This window comes from Centroberyx affinis, unplaced genomic scaffold (assembly GCF_046629955.1).
Source record: "Centroberyx affinis isolate AG114_WGS23_722 - 3 ecotype Tasmania unplaced genomic scaffold, CSIRO-AGI_Caff_v1 ptg001083l_1, whole genome shotgun sequence".
NCBI classification, from domain to species: domain Eukaryota; kingdom Metazoa; phylum Chordata; class Actinopteri; order Beryciformes; family Berycidae; genus Centroberyx; species Centroberyx affinis.
Window position 1 is genome coordinate 133,979 of NW_027279630.1, and position 23,203 is coordinate 157,181.

General features: G+C 44.2%; 1 protein-coding gene across 8 annotated transcripts in view; it reads right to left on the reverse strand.

The window, feature by feature from the left end:
- Nucleotides 1-467: 467 nt before the first annotated feature.
- Nucleotides 468-23,203, reverse strand: part of ebf3b (EBF transcription factor 3b) — a 67,930-nt gene continuing 45,194 nt past the window's right edge. For 2 of the 8 annotated variants that reach the window (XM_071523365.1, XM_071523363.1), the window contains exons 9-16: nt 20,748-20,878; nt 20,349-20,475; nt 9,178-9,266; nt 4,076-4,141; nt 3,716-3,887; nt 3,052-3,237; nt 2,524-2,613; nt 468-1,120 (exon numbers count right to left, since the gene is read on the reverse strand). In XM_071523365.1, the coding sequence (XP_071379466.1) occupies nt 1,089-1,120; nt 2,524-2,613; nt 3,052-3,237; nt 3,716-3,887; nt 4,076-4,141; nt 9,178-9,266; nt 20,349-20,475; nt 20,748-20,878 (893 nt within the window). In that variant the 3' untranslated portion in view covers nt 468-1,088. Of the gene's footprint in view, nt 1,121-2,445; nt 2,614-3,051; nt 3,238-3,715; nt 3,888-4,075; nt 4,142-9,177; nt 9,267-20,348; nt 20,476-20,747; nt 20,882-23,203 lie in introns of all 8 variants that reach the window. The other 6 variants (XM_071523361.1, XM_071523359.1, XM_071523364.1 and 3 more) reach the window with 3 other exon arrangements.

The window sequence follows — 23,203 nt, forward strand, 5'->3', positions numbered from 1 at the left end:
GTTTTTTGTTGATCTAAAAGAACATGAAAAAGACAGATGTATAAATATTTAGCACAAGTTTGGCAATATCACAATAGTCTACAATTTTTTAACCACATATAAAACACATAAGGGAATTGGAGCTAGAAGGAGGAGACTGCTCCTCATCAACAAGAAACAGACTTCACAGTAGCCTAGGAATGCATTAATATACAGTGCTAGCAAAAAAGTTGAAAAACATGGCAAAACACACTTGCTTAAAAGGAAGCTCTAGACATGGAAGTACATCATTTTCATCAACAGAGCAGAGTGTTTTGTACACGTCAGTGTGCTTGTTGAATCAAAGAGAATTGTTTTTTTTGTTTTTTTTTACTTTTGAAGATGATTTCTAGCTACAATAAATTACAAAATTTAAGTTAAAATGCAGGAATGAAACATGATACAACCTTACCCACCCAGCCCCACCCCTTTAACTTGTATTTGTTGTACTTTATGATCAATTTTCTACATTATATATCTCATATATTTTCCAGTTGAAATTCAAACTTTCTTGGCCCCTGTGTATTTTTCTCACACATAAAAATACAAAAAGTCACATTATAAAGACACACAACTGTTGTGACTCTATTAAAAGAGAGTTGAAACAGAAAACAATTTCTGAGGCAAACAAGTTCATCGGCAAATGTACTGTACATCAGTGTTTTTACTTTACAACCAAATGGTGAGTCCACAGAGTCCCTTCCAGTATTGAATGTACGGTTGATTGGACATATCCAAGGCCAAAGCACAACCCAACAGGTATACAAAATAAACACTTCATCATCCTGTGTCCTCTTCAAGGGTGATAAAATGGGAAAAAAACAAAAATAAACAAAAATCCCTCAGAGAAAAAAATATTGTTCCTCATGAAATCCTTTTCTGGAGGTTGTGAAAGTCATTTAAAAGAAAAAAAAAAAAATCATTTCTTTCTTTTCTTTCTTTTTTTTCTTCATCTTTAAAAACAGAGTAAGCGGTTGACTATACATTACACCAGCGTTTCGCTGTGTGCTAAGGGAGTGTCCTGTGAAGTGGTAGTGTGTAGACTGGTGCTTGAGATGACAAAAGTGCATTTACATAGGAGGGACAACCAGGCCGGACATGGCTGCAAAAAAAAGAGAGAGAAATAACAGATTAGTTTGTTGGGTAAAAACAGGTATGGATATTTACATGAAAAATTCTGCAAATAACGTTATAATTCTGTGAGTGTGTGTGTGTGTGTGTGTGTGTGTGTGTGTGTGTGTGTGTGTGTGTGTGTGTGTGTGTGTGTTTGTGCGCGTGTGTGTATGTGCATGTGACGCTGTGCGAGTGCATGAATATATGCCTTAATGTGCCTGTTTGCGTGTGTGCCTGTGAGTGTTTGCCGTGTCCGCCAGCCTGCCGGCGCACGTCTTCCTAACGGGGCGAGTTTGAAAACCTCCCTCCTGCTCTGACATTTCAGCCCCCAGCACGCCAGTCTTGCTATGTGTGATATTTCTCCTGGCGTTGGGGTAATGGCAAACAGTGGCCCAGACTCCCAGGAGACACGGCCGTGGTGACGGCAGAGCAACAACACGGTCACTTCCCACAATGCCACAGCGCTACAGTACTAGACGCTCCTCACACTCCCCTCACACTCCTTCCTTCCTTCTCTCCCTTTACTCCCTTCATCTCTTTATCCTCAATTCCCCGATACTGTACAGCGCATTAGTCCTACATTTTCGCATTCCCCAAGTCCTATTTCTGTGTCATTATCCAAGAGAGATTAGGCAAGATCAAAGGTAGCTTCCGTTATTTTACCAAGACCATCTGCTTAGGATATCATTAGCAACTGTACCTCACCCTGAGAGTTTATATATTCAGTATTTTCACACGTTTTAACAATTAGGCGACTAGTGAAGTGCTGGGATGATATATTATTATATTGCTCTGAGTATATTTGTAGAGTCATGGTTGAAATGCTTTTAAGTTTGCCAGCGCAGATGATGGCAAGGCATTGCTCATTAATTTCTGCACAACATGTATTAATAAGTATGAACGTGTAGCAAGATGAACTTTAATTTCCCACTTCATTAAGCCCAATGTTATTAATCTTGGGGCACACACTACAGCTAAGCTTGTTTTCAAAGCAATCATGTTGGTCATGACACATGAAAAACCTAATAAACATAATTACTAAAACAATTCTGGGAAGGTGTTTTCCTACGACATCAGAGAAGATCATTTGTATGAAAGGGCAACAAGGATGTATGTTTGTGTTATGTGTTTGCATAGATGTGCGACTACACTAGAGTGCAAGTGTGCACTCACGTACTTGCGTGTGTGTGTGTGTGTGTGTGTGTGTAAATACATGCTTGTATCGCTATGTAAGTGTACGTGTGTCTGAGTGTGAACAGAAAGGTGTAAATTGGCCTGTCAAAATGAATATATTTGTAATGATTAGTCCCTCACCAAACCGGACAGAGGCCTGAGCAGCGGTATCTGACCAGTAGTCCGTAGGGAAGGGATGAGGGGGTGAGGGGGGCTCACCTTGCAGTCCGTTGCCGTTGGCGCTGGTGCAGGAGGGGGGTGGGGAGGCCTGGGGTCGGACCACAGGGGCGAAGGCGCTCTTTTGTTTAACTGCGGAGACGATAGGGAAGGGAAGGGAAGGAGGGAGGGGGAGAGCGAGAACGTGCTGTGAGTAGTGCTACAGAGGGAGAGGGCAGTTAAGGTAAGGCTGGGATAGTATTACTGCCAAGGGGGATACATGATCAGTACTCACATGGCATTACAGGCCTCTACCATCAACATCTTGTCCAGTTGAACAAATACAGGTGGCATATGGTAAAATATACATAAAAAGGAATATTTCTTGTATTTTGAGCTGCACGGGTGCTCTCCGAAACACTAAAACTAAACAAGTTCCCATAAATGAATAGTAATATATCGTCATCATCAATAATGTTATAACCCTGCCATAAATGATTCATAGCAGCGGAAATGAATGTGGGAACCGCTGGAATTAAATCCGCGGCAGCTTACTACTACTATACTGTGTGATAGTGGCGGGCTACTCACTTCCATATGGGGAGTTGGCAGAGGATCCGTTGAGGAACCCAGGGGAGCTTGGCACTCCCAGGTTCATGCCGGCATTGCCGTAGCCATTCATGCTGTTGCTGACGGTGTTGTAGCTGGACTGCTGCGGGGTGCTGCTGGAGATGTAGCCCCGGGGGGAAACACTGCTGGTGTTCCGGCTGTAGCCCACTGAGGAAAACCGGTGGAAGATGGAGAGGAGGAAATTCATTCATTGTTTCCTTCAGTATTTACCAGGGAAATATTCACTGATAGTGGTAAATGATAATGGAAATTGACTGCTGCAACCCATAGGGCTTCCCAAACTTTTTCATATCAAGGACCCCCAAATAATCAGCATATACTATATCATGGACCAACAATTTTTAAAATTATGTCCTAAAATTTCAGTACCTAGTAAGGATTTAATACAGAACTGTATAACTGTCTATATTGTAGGTGGGGATGGGGCAGTGAAACCTCTGTTAAAAAAAAAAAATCCCCATCCATGTTCTCATTGTGCTAACGTCTAGTGAGCGAAAGAAAAGCCAAATCTAACTATTTCTCATTTTGCCGGGGACCCCCTGGAATCCCCTCAAGGACCCCCGGAGGTCCCTGGACCCCACTTTGGGAAGCGCTGAGTTATGGAGCCATACCCCATATCACATACCTTGGTCGTTCCCTTGTGACTCAGACACATTGACTGCTAGCTGGCTGCTGAAGGAGTTGACTCCCATCATGCCGTGGGAGGCTGTGTTAGCGAGAGAGGGGATCTGGTTGTGGTTGCGGGGAACGCTGTACAGGGCCTCGGCTATGTCAGCTGCCCTCTTCAGGATGATCTCCTGAGAAGCGGCACAGAGAAGGCAGAGGTTTTGTTATTTATGGTTTTCTGTTGCCACACTTTGCTTTGATACACGGTTTGTGAATATAGTGGTGAAAATGCCCTGAATCGGTGAATTTTCAATGGTTTCTTATTTGGCAATGAACCAGAATGATAAGCATGTGAGTATGTAGGTGTGTGGATACAGACCTGATTGTTGTGAGGCATTCCATACAGGGCTTCGACAAGATCAGCCGCTCTCTTCAGTAACACCTCCTGATGGGCAAAGCAGGAATAGCCAGTGTTAAGACCTAAACAGATTATGTTTGAAGCCCCAGCGGAGCGTACAGTAACAAACACTTAAATATCACAATCGCCATTACACAGTAGGTCGTGGTGAGCTTTAGCAATGTTTACGTATCCGACCGCCTAAATAAAAGCCACCCTGATTTAAGAGGCACCACTTCTGCCTTCATACAGCGCTTACTACTTTGCTCCTTCCAACCATGCGGAGCAGTGAATAATGTTCCCTATCTTAATTAAACTGGCATAGTCCTTTAAAAACAACACCTCACCCCTGATTCTGGGCCTCACGTTTGCTCCAGAGTTCAGCGCTGAGTCCCCTCTCTTCAGAACAATAAAGTGAATTAGCTCTGGGTTAATCTAGTTCTGTTGTAATGACATTAAGGAATTTTTCAATTAACCTCTTTGACTGGCTGTTGCAAAGGACTTCACAAATGACTTCCCATCCAGCAAGAGCTGGGTGCTTGTGCCTTGGGGACACGGATGCTCAGGATGTGGTCTTATCCATGTCTGCATGCTTGCCCCCGCTTGACAATGCGGATTAGCTGTGTTGCTTTGGCTCTTAACACTGAAAATGAGTTGGCCCTGGATCCTGTTCCCCCCACTCCGTTTCAAGCTTTCAGCTAGGTGGGGTTTGGCCCGTTTGTGTGTCTTTATCTGCTCTTTGAATTGAGCACTTACAATTAAATCCCTCTCAAGGAACCAGACTGCTCTCTTTGTTTTCTATAATACAGAAGGCAATATGCTCTATGAAAACCCTCTCCCCCATTTAGAGTGCATTTAATCTGACAAAGGCAAGTTGCAGACATGGCTGTTGCGTGTGTTTTTAAAATGCTCGCTTGTTGTCACCTGCTGTAGAGCAGAGATTTGTCGACTCTGCTGTCAGAACCCTGGTTAAAAGCAATGCAAATCTGTCACCAGAAACATCTCAGATGGTGCTTGTTTTCTTCCCACATTCGCTGTGTTTTCTTTTGCGGGCCTCAGTAATTTGTCTGAAGTGTTCCATCACTTGGCAATAGCAGTGTGGGATTAAGACGGCAGCTGCCGTAAATGAATGTAAACACAGCCTTCGCGCCTTCAAACAGCGGCCTCCAAGACTTGGCCTGCATTTCCAAGGCGTAGCGTATGGGGTGTGTATGGAGTGTGTGTATGGGCCCTTTCATCCTGAGGAGCATATCTACCACAGTCCTTGATTTATCAAGATGAATCACTGTAGAAGCCACTTCTAGCGTATGCCATGCTCTCTTATAGAAACATATCGCTTAATCCACCCCAAGTTACCGGATGGGTGGCTCTTAGAATGGGCATTTACCTCTGAAATTGGTGTGTATGCTCAACGTTGCATGCATCTAGTTTGCATACAAATAAAGAATTATGGTTGTCGTGAGGCAGGTAGACTAAATGAGAGGACCAGCTGTCTTGATGTGTTCTCATCAGGCAGAACAGATTTCTCTCTCCCTTGCTGAGTGAGATAAAGTGGTTTTCTTTCTTTTTTTCTGCAGTTAATAATTACCAATAATCTATTCTATCATATTTCAAGATCTCCTACATGGCTCTCAATTTTAAACAACAATTAAAGCAATTAAGATTGTCGCGTTCGCAAGCCATGTTTCATTCTCTGTAAAACGTCCTCTCCCTCCTTGTCCATATGGTACTTTGCTGCAGCGACATAAGGACAGCTTGGAAAAAGGAGGAGAGAAAACGATATTGCCTCTCATCCTTAATCTGTCGTTTACCGCGTGGTGTCTTAACTAACCAAGCCGACTCGCAAGGCTATGCTTAAGTGGCAACCTAGTCATATCCGAGGATGATGAGAAGTGCTGCACCCAATCAACGAAGAAGTTTGTTTTCTTCTGACGAGACGCTTTCACGCGTATCAGATCACGCTGTGAATACGATTAACACGGAATAGTGTTCTGAGGGCATTTCCATGTAAATCTCGATACTACTCCAGCATAAGTGTAATTGGCTTTCTTGTCATGGAGACATATCAGAACACACCATGTTAAATTGAAACAATTAAAGGCCTCAAATGATCTCTGTTGTTCTGTGACAAATGCGTGACAGATTTCTGCTATTGTTTGTCTTGCTTTGCATAAAGGTCTCGTGTTCAACAACTGTTTAAATGGGACTGCTCAGATGACAGATCACCTAGGATTCAGAGGCTGTTTTCTTTTACCTTACTGCTGAGAAAAATGAGAGAAACCCATGACAAATGATGTGTTATTAAAAATGTCTAACAATAAGGTTATGTGGTCTAAAAGAGCCCAAATGTGATACTTCAAGCACTAGATTAGCACGGATGTTGTATTTATATTATCACAGTTAATAAAAGAGGGCCTAGGTTATGTAGCTTGGAGTGCTAATGCCATTATAAAACTGTAAGGCAATTACTCTGTTAGCTCTAGCCTGAGGTAATGAATGCATTTAGAAGCATAGGGCCATTAGATGAAGGTACTTCAAAGAGCACAGGAAGAGAGATTCATTTAAATACATGGGTAATTGCTTGACATGAACACATTTGTAATATTTTCTCCTTGTGGATTACACAAAGAATTGGAAAAGAATGGGCTTATGCTCATTTTGGGAGGAAAGAAAAGAATCCAAAGCAATCAGCTTAATAATAAAACAATATTGGGTTTCCACTTTTAATTTCATAATGAATCTAATTTGTTACAGAAGAGAGAAATTGAGTGTGATATAATGTGATATCCAGTCTATTTGTCCATTACTGCCAGAGGGCACAAAATGGTATTATAAATTGTCTTTTTTATATTATGAATAGAAAATTGTTTTATAACAAGATCTTAAAAAGGAGGGTGAATTCCAAAGTCTCTCTTCACTTAACGCGATGCCCGCAAACCAATCTCCTTTCTCATCACTTGACTGCTCACACTTATTACTTTCATATTCACCCTGGACTTTGCATTGAATTTTTATATCTCCACTCCTCCCACAGGGTCAGACTGTCATCTACGATGTTGTCTTAGAATTACGAGGTAAACTTCAATCAGAGGCAGCTTCCCCCCTTTTTTCTCTGTGTAGCAACAATATTAGCGTGCATCCCTTGCTATCCATGAGCACTCCCATATTGGCTTTCTGTCTCCTTACAATTACCACGTGTCTTACTGGTCCCAGGGAGAAGGCTGGTGGAAATCAATAGCGCAGTAATATTATCAACTGGAGGGTGAAGTCATTGGGGGGGAGGGGGGAGGGGGGGGTGTAGAGGCGGTGAGTGGGCTCGGTGTCGATTTGCCTTTCTGCTAATGCACACCGCGCGTCCTCCAGTTTTATCTTCTTTTTATAGAGTCTCCCTACCTCACCTGCACCCTGTAATGGCTGTTCTCTATATGCTGTTTCTGTTCTCATTCCAAACGTACATGCCAGCCTCAGCCTGCCGCGGGCTGTTTTATTGGGAATGTGCTTTTGACCCCGAGAGCCGACCCTCAGATGGCAAGCTTAACAATGACGAATCACTTGGTGGGATCATTTACATGCCCCCTGAACCCCATATTTGGGTCCATTAGAGAGCAAATCAAATATTTATGTTGTTTATTGGAAGTGCAGGGTTTCATCTCACTCTGTGATTGTTTCATGCAAAGGCTGGGAGACCTTGCTATATTAAGTATACACACACCCAGGAAACTAATCTTGGGTTCAGTGTCAAAATCTGTCCCACAGCCAAAGACGCTTTGAATTCAAAGGAAGAAGTCAGGCTTCTGTGTAATAAAGCTATGTTTAACATTATTGCTCTCTTTGTTCATACGCTGTAGATTTTGCAAAGACACTCTGACTTACAAAATTGAAAGAGTGTAGCTAGATTGACCGGCGATGCCCGCTGAGACGCAGAAAGTCATGTGGATATTAAAGGTAAGTGTACTTTACCTTTTGGTCTACGTTTACAGTTGAAATTAGAGTAACATTTCATGTCTAGGTGTTGTTTTCTGTCTCCATGGGGACCGAGTCTAATTGAAACACTTCATATACTGAACCAGGGACTGACTGTGATGTCGTATTTCTTCAAATTGACTTGGTCAAACGTCTATAGCTTCCACACAGTCTGTTCTTTATTAAATTGTCCGTTGGACGTTAATGATATTGCTGTGTTGCATGCTGGGATTTAATAGATAAGGTCTTTAAAGGTTTTATGGTATTATTAAAACTCTGAGGTGGTCACCACTTTACTACATGCCAAGGGGTTTTGAACAAACTAATCAGTCATATTATTACACTTGACGCATCTGGAATGCCACTCACCAAAATGGGTGCTAGCAGGGTAGCAATTAGTGAAAACAAAGATAGATTTTATCAATAGGAACCAGAAAGAGTAAGAGAATCAAAGGGTTTCTGCAGGGAAAAAAATAGTTGTGTGGCTTAGTTTTCATATTCAAGTCCACAAATATGACAACCTATTTATGTGCCACACCAGTACGTTTAAAAATGAAGGGGCTTTCAACTCCTTCACCGAGGTTCAAAAGAAAACAATAAGAAAGCCAAAGCATAATAACATGCAGTCTTTGTCTATTAGCCACACTAAGACTAGGGGGTTTACGGCACAGGGTTCTGTAAACAAAAGATTAAACCAAATCGAGCTGTAGAAAATGAAAGGAAAACATGAGTGGGGTAATGAGGGTGCAGACGTCGTTTCTGACCAGATTACCATCTCCACAGACTACTGGAGAGGAAAACGCCTGATTGAGCTATTTTACCACACAGAGAGTTTACGCCTCTCTCCCCACACAAAACCAATACCATTACCACACTGGTTAGTGGGTAAGCCACATATGTGAAGCAAAGCTGTTAGGGTTTGGGGGTCACAGTGTTCTGCTTTGATGGTAATGTTGTGTTGTTTACTTGTCACATTCAGAGCATTAAGGCATTATTTCAACTGTTTGTTACATGACTTCTGTTTTGAATGCTGCAGATTGTGAAAGCTTTTAACGGAGGCCACACATTTACAGTAAAGTGTTATCCTGTGTGTTTCTATGGAGAGGAGACACTGCACTGACCTTTGGTAACCTCTCCGGATCACCTGGGTGCCTGGGGATGACCTTCTGCAGCCTCTGGAAACCATAGTCGATGGTAGGCTCGTTCAGGGCTGAAAGGAAGGAAAGAAGGGAAAAAAAAGAAAAATTAGAAATGTTTCATGACTAATTTTGCCGGAGACAGGAAGAAACTAATTGAGAAATCTGTTAGAGTTTACTGTACAAAAGTCATTTCAGAATGCCTAATTTCAAAGAAATCTCAGGGGTGAGCCGATGTTTTATGAAACAGAAGCGGCTCGGGGGGCCAGCCGTGGAAAATGACATGGGTTCCTCTGACACTTGTGTCACCAAGTGTTATTCCATTAACAGCCGTGATGACCTACATCAGTCTGAGAATCCTTCAGAGGGACCCTCCCCCTTTTTATCTGCTTGAGAATATTGACTACAGCAAACTACATAGCAGGGGTCTTTTAATCTAACAGAGCTTTAATAATCTGTGAAAGGCTGTCCACACATTGATCTACAGTAAGTTGCTGTCATTTCACCCTTCTGCACCAACTGTACTGCAACACTGGGCCTGTGAAATACGGCAGCGGATCCCACGGAGCCATTAATCTCTCCCACCCCTCAAATAGTAATCTGGGGCATGAGGCATATTGGGCGATGAATCAGAGGCACAAAGTAAATGAATCATAACCCAGACTTTGGTGAGAGCAGGGCGTTTTATGTCTGACAGTCCTAATGGGTAATTGAAGGCTTCCTTACAGCTCCGCCTGATTCTAAACAATCATGTGTACAGCCATAGGCAGGACAGGCAAGGGAGGGAGGGCAGAGGAGAGAAGGAGGGGAGGAGGGGAGGAGGGGAGGAAAGGAGGAGAGCGGTGTAAAGGGGGAAGGAACGACTTAATAGAGAACATCACTTCTCAATGTAGATATCATTTTCAGGAGAGTAACTCCGCCGAGCGAGGCGCTTCATAAATCAATGGCTTTCTATGGAGACTAATAAGAGCTGCCTGCCTCTATTCATTGTTCAGCCTGTAATTTGGCCCATCACTCATTACTCAGCATGTAATTTCAGCATTAACACCGCACAGCTCGCTGAACCTGCTGAACACCAGAGAACGTGAAGGCAGGCGAACGCCCCACACACACAGGCGGGCGGGCGGGCAGGCAGGCAGGCAGGCAGGCAGGCAGGGCCACTGAAGCACAAGCCAGGGAGCCACGGCAGACACAGCGGAGGAAAAGAATCACTTATATCTCTCACTCTTTCTTTTGTTCTCTCTCGTCCACATAAATGCACATGCAGGCATGCTCGCACACACTAAACACACAGACACACACACAAACATACAGTACTCATGTACTCACACTCACACGCACAATCAAACACATGCACTACTTGTGAAAAAACCTGAATACAGTAATTGCTAGCTCGACTGTGATCAAGTGGAGCAATTATGTGTTCAAGCATGGACAATGCAGCGTACTAATCAATAGCAAGGATCTAGCTTGCACATACAGTGGTATTCAGCCCTATTGGCCACACACACCTGAATAAACCCCACGCCACAACAACATACACCCCAGGAAATCTGATTTGACATGTCATCATGCATCCTGAAAACGACAAAGGTCTGCTTGGGAACGTGGGGGAACGCCATCTTCTCCTTAATAAAGGATTGATCTGCAGTATTGATCGTACATGACAAGGCTGTAGCAAGGAATTTGCCCTCTTTCTTTTGTTATTTCCACCCCCTTTCTTATCTATGCACTCTGGCAGTCCCATGCATTTGTACACGGGCACGCGCGCGAGCGTGCGCATGTGCGTATGTGTGTGAGCGCGCGCGGCCGCCCGAGTGAGAGTATGTGCATGGTAGCCCTGCCAGACCCCGCTGCTCAGTGTGATGTAAATTGTGTATGTGTAAAAAGCACTCCATAATCAGGCCATCCATCATCAGAGGCTGTCAGTGGGCTCTCTCAGGGTGATACATCACGCTCTCCTGTCCTCTGCCTCAGCTGGGGCCTACACAACCCGCCGGGCATGCTGGGAACGCAGCCGGAGAGACGTACAGTACAGGACGAGACCTAGGTTGGAAGAGGTGTACTGTTTGATGTGCCTTTCCAATGATAATGATGCCCTACTGTAAATGCAGAAGCAAGAATTTTGATTAATGTTTTTTGGAGGGTAGGATATCCAGTACTCAAAAATGCAGTAAAAAACAGTTTAAATTGGATTTTATCAGCAGTTTTGATTTACTGATTTGAATCCTTTAATCCCCATTTGTTTTTAATTACTGAATAGGAGTTTTTACTTTTTATATAATAAAAGTGCTTACACAGGGGGAATGAAGTGTGTCAAAGAGAATACAAAATATCTAAAATGGTAATGGTCGAGTACTGCGTCTAAGTCTCTGTTTAGAACGTGGCTCAAGGTTCTGGGACGGCGGTCGGACTATCCGGCATGATCTCCACATGTCGACATGTCGCCATCTCATCTATCATGGAGATGATCTTTGTAACAACCCCGGCGTAATGAAATTGGTGACACAGACCGCCATCTGCTATTGATTTCATGCAAATGCTTTTGACAGCTGATGGAGACTTGCATTAGCGCTAAACGGTGCTGTCAGTTGATGAGTTGACAGTTTTGTAGTCATAGCATGTACACTCGCGCAGACAGACACAGACAATGTCAATAATCCTATAAGAGCTGCTGATGATATATACTTAGCACTTATATTCATTCTGGACAATAAATGTATGATGTGCTACAGTATTCATTGCATTGCTTCACATGGATTTAAGTGGATTTATTTTTTTTTTAAAGCAGAGATTTTCTTTCATTTGCTCTGTTTTTACAAGGGTCATTTGGACTGCTCTTTTTACACCACTTCTCTCACACCACACACACTTCCAGTAGCCTGTCCCCCCCCCCCCCCCCCACTTTCCTTTCACTCCCACTCCTATCCCGCGACCCTGTGTCTTTTTTAAACCCTCTAACATCTTTCTGTTCCAACTTCACACTCTGTCCTAAACTTTGCTCTCTTCCAAAGATATAACAGGCAAATCTAGCTCTGTGATGCCCTTGCATGACTCCATGCATGCCAAATTTAGTTTGGCCCTCCTCGTCCTTCCAACACAATACGGTGAGGGAGGGGGTGGGGGGGGTGGAAGGAGTGTGCCCCCCCCCCCTCCCCCCCCTGCAAGGGTTCTCAGTCGCCGCAAGGAAACATGAAACCCTCCACACACATCCCATAAATCCTGCACTGGGTGGGGAGTCTAGCTGAGGGGAGGAGGGACTGAGGTAGGTGGGGGAAAGGAGGGGTGGGGGTGGGGGGTGGGGGGGGGTCGCTGGCACGTTCCAGTCACGCCCGCTTCCCGGCCCGCGGCCAATCAATACCACTTTCCTGTTTTAGAGGCGGGTAATTATGAGGTGGAGAGATTGTGTGACCTCTCACCCCTGCTGCATTACTCGCCTGATATTAAGATAAATTGCCTGATTTTGGGTAAACATATGCTGCAATTCAAACTGTCAGCACTGGTTTGCTCAGGGATAATTTGTATTGATCTCCTGGCTTCTTCCCCATTTTGCTTACTGACCTCATGGATAATTAGAGAAAAAGAGACACGGGGAGGTAAGGCAGGGCTTGCATTTGAATACTTTGCAGGAGAGATGAAGAGAGCGCGGGGGGGCAGAGCGAACGTTATGGACTAATAGAATTTTCATTTTCTCTCATCTTCTGTTCAGCTTTAGACAGGTTAGATGTTTTGTTCAATTACATCACTTATATCTTTTTCCCTGCTCATGTTACATGTAAGGAGATATAATTGTTCATGGATTTGTTTCCATGGTTTCATTTCAGAGATGATTAGAATTTAACAAAAGCAGTGAGACAACAAAGTGACAGCAAACATGTTTCAATTGAACCAGCTGACAGCTAAAGGGTAAGAATTATTGCCACATTTGAATAAAATGAACATGGTAACTGATTTCTCGACAAAGGAACAGATCCACTGAAGAGTGCGCTCTTTCTTCATGGAGGTTTGGAGGAAAATTTTATGAATATTTCAGTAATTTCCTCACTCTAGAGAGTGAATGATCATGTTTCAGAATATGAAGAAATGGAATGCATGACTTGGTGTGCAGCTGTGACCATATCATTTCCCATTTTGAATATCACACACGCGCGCACGCACACACACAAACGAACACACACACACACACACACACACATGGCAAGGCTTCAGTGGAATTCCTGTGCCTGGAATGTGCACTTCCCGATCTTATTTTGATCTAACGCCTTAATCTACTCTGTCGTCCTTCTTTGCCACTAACACATTTTCTCTGAGAGCTCCTTTAGCAGCCCCACCCGAGCCACTTTGCTTAAAATGTAGAGTGGATGGCGCATACATGGCATCTGAGTGTGGTCTGCTGCTCCTTCTCCATGTTCTCTAGAAATAGGACATGAGTAACCGCTCTACAGGAACAGTGTAACATGGCCGACGTTGGCAGATAGAAGTGCTTACATGGCAATACACCACTGTGTGCCCTCAGTCTATGGAAGTGGATTGAACACATGTATTGACTTACAGTATCGGGGTATAAACATAGGGAAATGTTTGAGCAAAGCAGTAAATTTAAGGGAAATTGTTCCTTGTTAAGTCTATGGGCTTGAATGGAAGCTTGCACAGAGCACTAGCATTCCTGCCAGCCATTACAGCTTATTACGATAACTCTATCTTTCCAGGAGATAAAAACCTAGCCTTGTTGCCATTTGCCAGCTATTACTTTCGCTAATTATACTTAACTGCTTCGAGCTTATCTCCACTCCTCCTACACCATTGAGCAGTTATTTTTTTCTTTCCCCTTAACACAAATTAGAGGTGGAGTGGGAGTTGGAAAGGGGGAGACAGATAAACAGCACAGGCAGAAGTTCATTCAAGTGTTATTGCATTTGTGACTTGTCAAACAGTCTAACCGAAGCCTTCTAGGCACCTGCAGTCTGTTAGATGGATGAAGGTCACAATAGCATCACCACACATAATCACCTCGTCTTGCTGATGTATAGTTTTGACCAGTTCAGTGGAGACAGAGGAAAAGCCAATTTCATCCAAGGGTTACTGTCAGTAGTTAAACTTGTATACAGTACATACTCAGAAGGCAAGATATTCAGAAGTCATGCTGCTGCTCCACAGTATATATTATATACTCCTGTGTTGAGAGAATAGAAAACATGCATGCAGATGTAGAGACCATCTTTAAAACCAAACCAAGCCAAATTGGAATTTTCACAGCAAACCCACGCAAAGCAAACCTCAACTGTTTTAACACTGACCATATCATCTCCATCCACTGCAGCCAGTTATCACTGAGTGATTCCATCTCCAGCAGTCTCAAGATGAACAGGAAATTAAAATTTCAAAGATCTGCAGTTAAGATAAATCAATGGAGACAGATCAATGTTCATTGAAATTTCATGAACTTTGAGCCAATACAGATGAAAAAACCTCGACAGTTACAGTCTCCAGCAGATATTGCTCCTGCAACAGATAAAATGTAATTAACACGGTTAAAAGGGAGCGATGTTACAGATTGCACATCCATAATTTCAAACTCCCTCATATTGGTCGTATTATTAGAAAGGGCCGAAGACACCTGTTCAATCCTCTTAGATGACATCTAAAGTATGTGTGCCACTTCTCTAAGGACGTCGGTGGACTTTCACACATTACCGGCCAACAGAAATCAAATGGGTTCCCTTCACAGCTGATTGCAGGCGCAAATTAATATTGTAAAATGAAGATCAATACATGGACGGGGCACAGATCGATGACGGCTAAATTACGGCCGCGTTTTCCCCCTCATTCAAGATGAGTTGTGTTTTCCTCTCAAAGTCAATACCGTGCAGCCTCCCTCATTCATTTCTCAATAAACTTGCCGATGAATTTCAATCAAAATGCGGCAGTGGAGGAGGGATAGAGGAGAGGGGGATGAGGGGTGGAGTTCTTTTAAAGCCCGTTGGGTGTGGAACATACTGAAAATGGGGCAAGAAGGGGAGGTACAGGGAGAGGGAGGAGGGGAGAGATCCTCGTCTATCAAGAGCCCCCCCTCCCCGCCTCCTCCGTCTATCTTTCTTGTGGCAGAGGACTGATGCTGTGACTTCGTGAGGACAATCCATTTAAAGAGCCATTACAAAACAGACCTCTAACAATACAGTGGGACAAAAAGTGGGTCCAATTAAAATTAAATCAATGAATACCATCCTTACAGAAAAAAAAAAAAACACACACACCCATACTTTCATTTTTCTCTTGAAAGATACCCACAATACATTTCACAGAGAGGTATAATGGGTAAAATACATGCTCAACTGCAAGTACTTATTTCAATCAATTTCCCGGAGCTGGATTTCACAGGTCACTTGCTGATAACACGCTGTGGAATAATGCCACAGTGTGCTTCTCAAAGCCTACCTGACAAGCTGCCTGACAGTGGGGGAGTTCGAGCACGTGTCACGTCAGCCCTCTAATTGGACACAAGGACCTTCCTCCGTGGAACCTTGTCGCGCTCCACACAAGCTCACAAGGCCTTCAAAACCAAACCCATCTAACTTGGCAACGAGTGTCTGCTCCACTCCTGCGGAGCTAGTGCTAAATACCAGAGTCGTAATGAGACAGGCAGGTATGGCGATGCGGCTAGGATAACATGCTTTGACACATGCTAAAACTGTTGTGCCAACCGGTTACAACCCACTTGACTGTGGCGATGACATTTGTAAATGCCTATTTCATCCTTACTTGTTGGAGCGGTTCATACTGTAGGGTGAATTACCACAAATCTGCAGAAGATTACTAGGCTAAAATGTTGCTACAGTTTATTGCCAATGCATAAGGATTTTTAAATATACAGTGTGGTCTTTGGGCCTTATATAGCAGTATTTGGCGTGTGTTTTTAAGTCCTCTTCTAAGGCTGATCTGTTTACATACCTCCGTGAATGCCTTTGATTATAGCATATCTTTGCTGTAGGTCACACCCCGTCGCTGACCAGCAACCACTGGCGTACCAAACCCAACCCTGCAGGACAGGAAATGAAAAGGAAGCTCTCCATCTGATCAGCTTCTGAGTCTGGGACTTCAAAGTGCTGCTTGACGGCGGGGCGGGGGGGAGACGTAAGGATAGGCCCGATACACAGGCTGAGCGACACAGGGCCCTATCTGATGTGCTCCGATAGAGACGTCTGTGGTTGTTTACTTTTTTTTTTTTTTTTTTTGGTCAAGGACTACATAATCTTTTTTTGTGTAAAAGGAAGTTTAATTTTGGATTGGAGGGCTGGATATCACTATTTATATCTCTATGCTGTGCAAGAAAGTTGGCAGTTTAAAGTTTAGGTGGAAATCGACTGTACATGCATATTGTATTAGACATAGAAACAATATATCCTTTGAAAAAAAATGTTAACATTAATAAGTGAGTAAGTAACTAGTAGATGAAGCTTAAATAAAAAAGGACCTTACTTCTGCACTATCAACATCTTCCTTTTCCATCCCTTACACGGCTGACATTTCTTGATCTCCACCAGTATTGAGTGAAGCACACATGACCCCTTTGTCCTTATGTTGATGAATGACTGCCTCATACCCATTTTGTCAGATTTTGGTGCAGTGGAGTCGATAGCGTCACCTTGACAAGGAAAGTTTGTGATCCATCAGCCCTCAAGGCTGTCTGGCCTCAACTAAGGCCTGGCAAGAGCAGCTCACTGTATGGGGCATCTGCTCCATCCAAAATCCTTCACCCAGTGTGCTGCGATCCTGTGAGGTCGAACGAGTGGCTCTTGTTACTGCCGCTTTACAGAGGAAAGGAAAAAAAAAAAAAAAACACTTGACTTGTACTAATAGCTGAGAAGCCATGCTGGTCACCAAAGGTCTGAAGACGAAGCACCCTGTCAGTGCCCAGCTTGGGAAATTAGCAAATAATGTTCCCTTCCCCCTGACAAATGTGTGACAGCTCGCCTTCGCCAATCATTCTCTCCTAACGTTATGATGCATGTCCCGGATCCCCACTAGAGGATACAGGCGAAGTTTACTGACCCTCAATTTACCCATGACAAATGGGGTCCCGGTAAATGTGCGTTTTCTGGGGCGCGGAAGGGGTTCATTTTAAGCAATCCTGGTTATATGGATGTCACTGATTAGGATAAATAGTGGCTGAGTGTGTTAGGACTGCTAGCAGAACCATATTACCAAGGGCCTGCATCGCTGCCCCTGGAGGGGAGCTCTCATGGAAACTTGGCCAAGATAGAAAACCAAAAGCTCTGATGCAATTAGGTGCTTAAATTGGATAAATTGTGTGGTCAAAGTTTTTATTTATGATTTACTCTTTCATACAGTACTGTAACTATGTGGTAAAGAGGTTACAATGCAACAAATGAGGTTGCAAATGGAGGCTTTTTGTATATAAAAAGTGTCCAATCAAACAAGCACGTACTCTCTGCAGTGCTTAATAAAGTGTAAAGTATAATAATGTATTGACTCAGGTACAGCTAGGACTTCTCCTTTTGATTTTCTACAACCTTGCTGACAGTTGGTTCTACCAGCTGTCTTGACCAATGGATAACCAATACATGGATTAGACGGAGGACAAGCTAGCTCCAAGGGACAACACTTTGTTGGAAGGTAAAAGGTATAGACTGTATCGCAAAATAGCTACCATGTCATGCCTTTAAAAATGTGCCAATTAAAGTACAGATATAAACTCCTTGAAACAGTCTGTAAACTACAGTCCACTGAAGTTTTATATAGTGTGTCTGTGTGTCTCATTAGTGTTTTAAACATTCAATACAGTCAATGCCTACAGGATTATTTGATATGCACTACAGGGTGCTCTCTCTCTGAGAATGGATTGTGAGTTTTGGAGCAGTTCCAGGGTACTAACCCGAGTGAGGACGTGTCCCTCCGCTGTTCGAATCGACTGCAGTCTCCTCTATGTTGACTCTTGGTAATTTGTGATAATTTCTTAAATTGAGCGAGTTAAATCTCCACAATTAGGGTGGTGGTGCAAGAGTCAACATGAAAAAAAGGTCTAAAAAGGCGCTCCTCTCAAGGCAAGCTCTCAAGTCATGCTTGAAGCATATGCTTTGATAACTAGACCTTTGATATGCACATGTTGCTCTCCTTTAAGACACCGGAACATTCTGTGCCTTTCAGACAGCGCCATGTCACTACATGCCCTTTTTGGCCCGTGCCATTTGCTATTGTAACTCTTGGTCATTTCTAATCTATTTGAGTAGCTCATGTAACGTTTGTTCAAGTGCTGTGAGACAGAAGGAAGGGAGTTATACGGTTTGCAATTAGCCATTTCACTCTTAAATACATGATCCAATCTCTTTTGCACTCAATGCAAGCTTCATCAGCCTGTTCACATTTAGAGAGAGGTAGCTAACATCCTATCGCCTAGCAATTACTGTACATATGGAATCAGTAGTACCTAATTCTATCGTTATGCATCCTGCTCCCTCTAACGTTTCATTCTCTCAAGCGTCGACCCTTGTACAATCAGGGTGAGCCACACAGGGAATAGCAGAGCGGAGGAGCCGGACCTGTCTATTGGTGACTTTCTCTTTTAATTCACCGCACTAATCAATTGTACCACCGTTGCCTCCCGGGGTAATTGTATCTTTATACTAACTGGAAGTGAGTAGGAACCCGGGGAAGACAGAGAGGAAGAATGGGGAAAAAAAAAAATCAACAAAGATAGAGAGAAGGGGACACGTTTCCCCAGTAAAACCTGATGGTAATCATCCCAATCCGCTTAGCCTGTGTGACTAATGGGGTCTGTTCTTAAGGGACCTGGCACTTTCACCGGGGTGCTATAGAAGCCATTAATGTCTTAACTTATACACCTTCTCAGGGCTCTGCACTAACACATTTACACACACACACACACAGACACACACCCGCACACCCACACACAGAGTCACACACGCATACACCACACTTGCACACACACGGTTTGTCACTCACACACACATATACATCACGCTTGCGCACACACACTCACACGCAAACACACACTCACACACACACACACTTACGCAGCACACTACACTCTTGTTTCATTATCCCGGTGCCTTGTTGGCCTCTGCTCCGCTCCTGCTAGGGAGGTTAAATGCAGGAGAGCTGGGCCAGACTGCACGGTTGGAGGAGAAGGGGACGGATGGCTGGGGGGGCGGCGGTAGAGGTTTGGGGAGCAGGAGGGTGAGGGGTGGGGGGGGGGACTTGATGAGAAACAGCTGCCCCAGGATGGAGGGGTCTGGGTGGGGGTTTAGGAGGGGGTCCAGCCCCCACTTTGCAATTCTGCTGTGCTCAAGGCCAGGGCTGCACCGGAGGCCTGGGGGTGCTGGGGGAAGTGAGAGTGCTGCGACGCGCCCCCCGTTTCATTCTGCCCATCAGAGTTGGAACAGACAGAGGCTTCCAGGTCAGACAGGCTGTGACCTCCGCAACCTCTGTCTCCTCACCAATGATGACAGATAAGACCACCACTTCCTTCTGTTAGCCAAGATAATCAGATCCCTTACTTATAGTGTGACATACACACTCTCTCTCACACACATACACGCTCTCCCTCTCCTCTGTTTCGCTGCACTTTTTCTTCCCTCTCTCTCCCGTGCATTCATATGAACCGCACTTCAACGCACCCACACACACAGACATACTCGCAGACACACACATGCATGTAACCTAGATATTGCTTTTCTAATCTGATTCATAAAAAATGAAACCACATTTTGCCTTACAAAATCAGCAAATTAACAGAAAGCATTATCTATCTCACAACAGGGTAGATAAAGAGAATTGGCAGAATGAGTTATCCTGACAGCTTGAGTTTAACAGAGCTTGGCAGCGCCCCTGTATAATGGCAGGTCAGGGAGGGGGGTGGGGGGTGGGGGGGGGTCGAGTTGCACTTGTAGAAGCCCCTCCGCGAAACACCTTTTAGCTAGCCGTGCAGATCTCACACATTTAACATTCCAGCAAGCAGGGCCCTGGTTAGTTCATTATTAGCGCCTGGACGCGGGGCTGAGGGCTCCATCCAGAGAGAGGGAGGAAAGGGAGGGGCACAGGAGGAGCCCCCAGCCTGCAGAGAGAGAGAGAGAGCGAGCGACAGACGGATAGAGAGGAAGAGAACATTTTTGACTCACCAGTATAGACGAATCTCCCAGGGGCACCTTTGCAGAACTGCTTGGACTTGTAGGACAGCGTGACTTCCACAACACCGGGGATGTGCCGAGGTGGGGTCTGCACTCGGATGGCGTGGGGAGTTATCAGCTGGATTAGGGAGGAAAGGAAAATAAATAATGAGCTTCTCCAATCTAACAAGCTACAGAAGAAGTAGATCTGTAATGTTATTGCTGCTGGCTAGAAATTTTTGTTTAGTCTCTTTTGAGTAAAATAGATTTTCTAAACTAAAACGAGCTGCATTCCTGACATGCCGGCTCTATTTCAGTCAAAGTTATAGTACAGAGAGAGAATAATGAAATCTTGCATCATCAAATTGCACTGAATCCAAATAGCATATTTCAACATTTTAGACATTATACCTCGCTCCATACGAGCATGGTCCCGAACACGACTTGCAGGCCATCAAAGAAGTTGTCCCCTATGATGATGACAGTGGCTCCTCCAGTGGTCCATCCCTCACTGGGACTGATGGCCTTGATGCACGGGGTGGCTGCTTATCCAAGACAAAGAGAAGAGCAAATTCAGCACCTCGGCTTCCACATTCAGGCCCATGTCTCTTTCCACACAGACATATCACTGCATCACCTCCACGTTCAGCCCTCCATGTCTCTCTCACAAAGACATATCATGGAAATTACCCCTGGAAAAAAAATGATGGATTTGTCCTTTAAGGCATGAGAATCAAAATCATTTATCAGCGCGCTGGAGTGGTGTAGTTAAGCAGACCCTTCAAATGGTCCACTTCACAAAGGCTAAACGCCAGGCTCGCCAGGAAAATGATTTGATGGAGCAAATTATGTGTCAGGGCAAATGTAGCTATCAGAATTGATTAAGCATGCACCCGCATGTACAGTAAAATTTCAAAGTTGAACACATCTTAAATGAGTCAAGAACACCGGCTGTTAAAGTGGAAATGACAAGCTAAAGCTTTGCTGGTTCATGTTATTTCATTACCTTTGTTCTGCATATACAGTACAATGCAGGCACATTGCTCAGAGTGTAGTTTCAGGTTTCATAACGTGAAATGCACTCATGAATTATTCAGATTTCGTTTTTTTTTTTCTTTCTTTTTGTGATCGATTCAATCCATTTCATATTGTTTATTACAATGCTTTTCATCTGGCATGACTTCTGCTACATAGCTCTGCCATTCATCAACAGTCCGGGTTGTTATTATAATCTAATTTGAGTGATCTGGTGCCTCACGTTCACTGTCATTTGATGCATTACCTTAATATGGTGCTCAGCACAACACCGTGTTTACAACAGAAATAGCATGACAGCTAGCCATAAAATAGCAATATCAAATTTAATCTATTTCCATCAATATCTTTTAATACACTATGAATTGTGCATGTTTTTCCTACTCCTCAAAATGTGCGCAGCTATTTCAGCAAGTTCCTTTTCTTTACAAGCTCAGTTCTAAACCTTTATTATCCTTTCCATCCAGTAAGTAAATCACAGTCGGCCATTGTTGTATGGATCACCTCAGACAAGACATCTCCCTTTGTTTGCCTTGCTGTTGGGTCTGTTCAGGTCATGTTTGCTCTCTCTCCCTGCCCATAAAGTGCACACACACACATTGGTACTACAGGGAATCTGACTTTAACAGGCGCTGTTGACTTCATGCTAATCACCTCGTACAGATTTTCATTTGTGAGGCCTGGAGGAGTGACATTTGCTTTCCTTAATTGCGAAGCGGAGCGTCTGAAAGAGGACCAACCCTCTATGGGCATGCTGGGCCCCCTCTAAGGGCCTGACCTTCATCAGTGCGGACGATTACGGCAAATAATTCACCCTTCAAAATTACTGTAAACAAATTGACTTTGGGGATGAGAGAGAGGGGGGCAGGAAGGAGGAGGAGGAGGCAAGAAGAGGGCCTGATGGTGACGGTGACTGTTGGGGGGCAGCTGCAGCCTGAAACCTACGACACGCATACAGAATCACACACACGCAAACACACACACACACACAGAGACACACACACACACACACACACACACACACACACACACAAACACAGACGCACCACCTCGGAAATCCCAAAGCCCCCCTCCCACACACAGAAGGACCCATGGAGAGGCAGCGACTGAGGCCCTAAGCCGTCCACCCTTCTGCCTAAAAATTTGCATATGTCTCAATGCACAGACAGAGAGGGGAGCATGTGCTGAATGGGGACCGTGGCGAAGTGGATTACACAGTCAGCGCAGGCGATCTGATGATAGACACGCACAATGCCCCCTCAGCAGATGATAGGCATCATGAGGAGTGGACGGATGAGGATGGCAAGAGCCGGCCTGCATCACCAAGTCACCACAAACTTTGGACTACAGCGGGGGAAATTCACTTTATCTGATTGCAGATGTTATTGGCTATGTGTATTTTTTTGTGTTAAAAAAGTGTTATCCTAAGTTTTTTTTTTGTCTTGAAGTGCTGCTGAGTTGTGTAATGACCCCATGGCAGCCGATCTGTGATCAGTCCCGATCTTTTCTCCTCTAGTTAAGGTTAGCTGTGGAGTACGTCGAAACTGATCCAAGATCTGAGCGGAGGAGGTCCCGGCTCTAGTATTGAGACGCTCAAACAGGTCTGATGTGGCCCCGCGAAGCCGTCCTTTGTTCTGCCTGCTGAAATGTGTTGTAATTGTGCTGTGGGATGTCCAGATGGTCGGCTGATAGTGCAGCTGATGGGATTATACCTTTTACCTCTCCCTGGGCCATCTGTTCCCTTTGACTCTCTCTCTCTCTCTCTCTCTCTCTCTCTCTCTCTCTACTCTTACTCTCTCTCTCTCTCTCTCTCTCTCCTTCTCTCTCTCCCT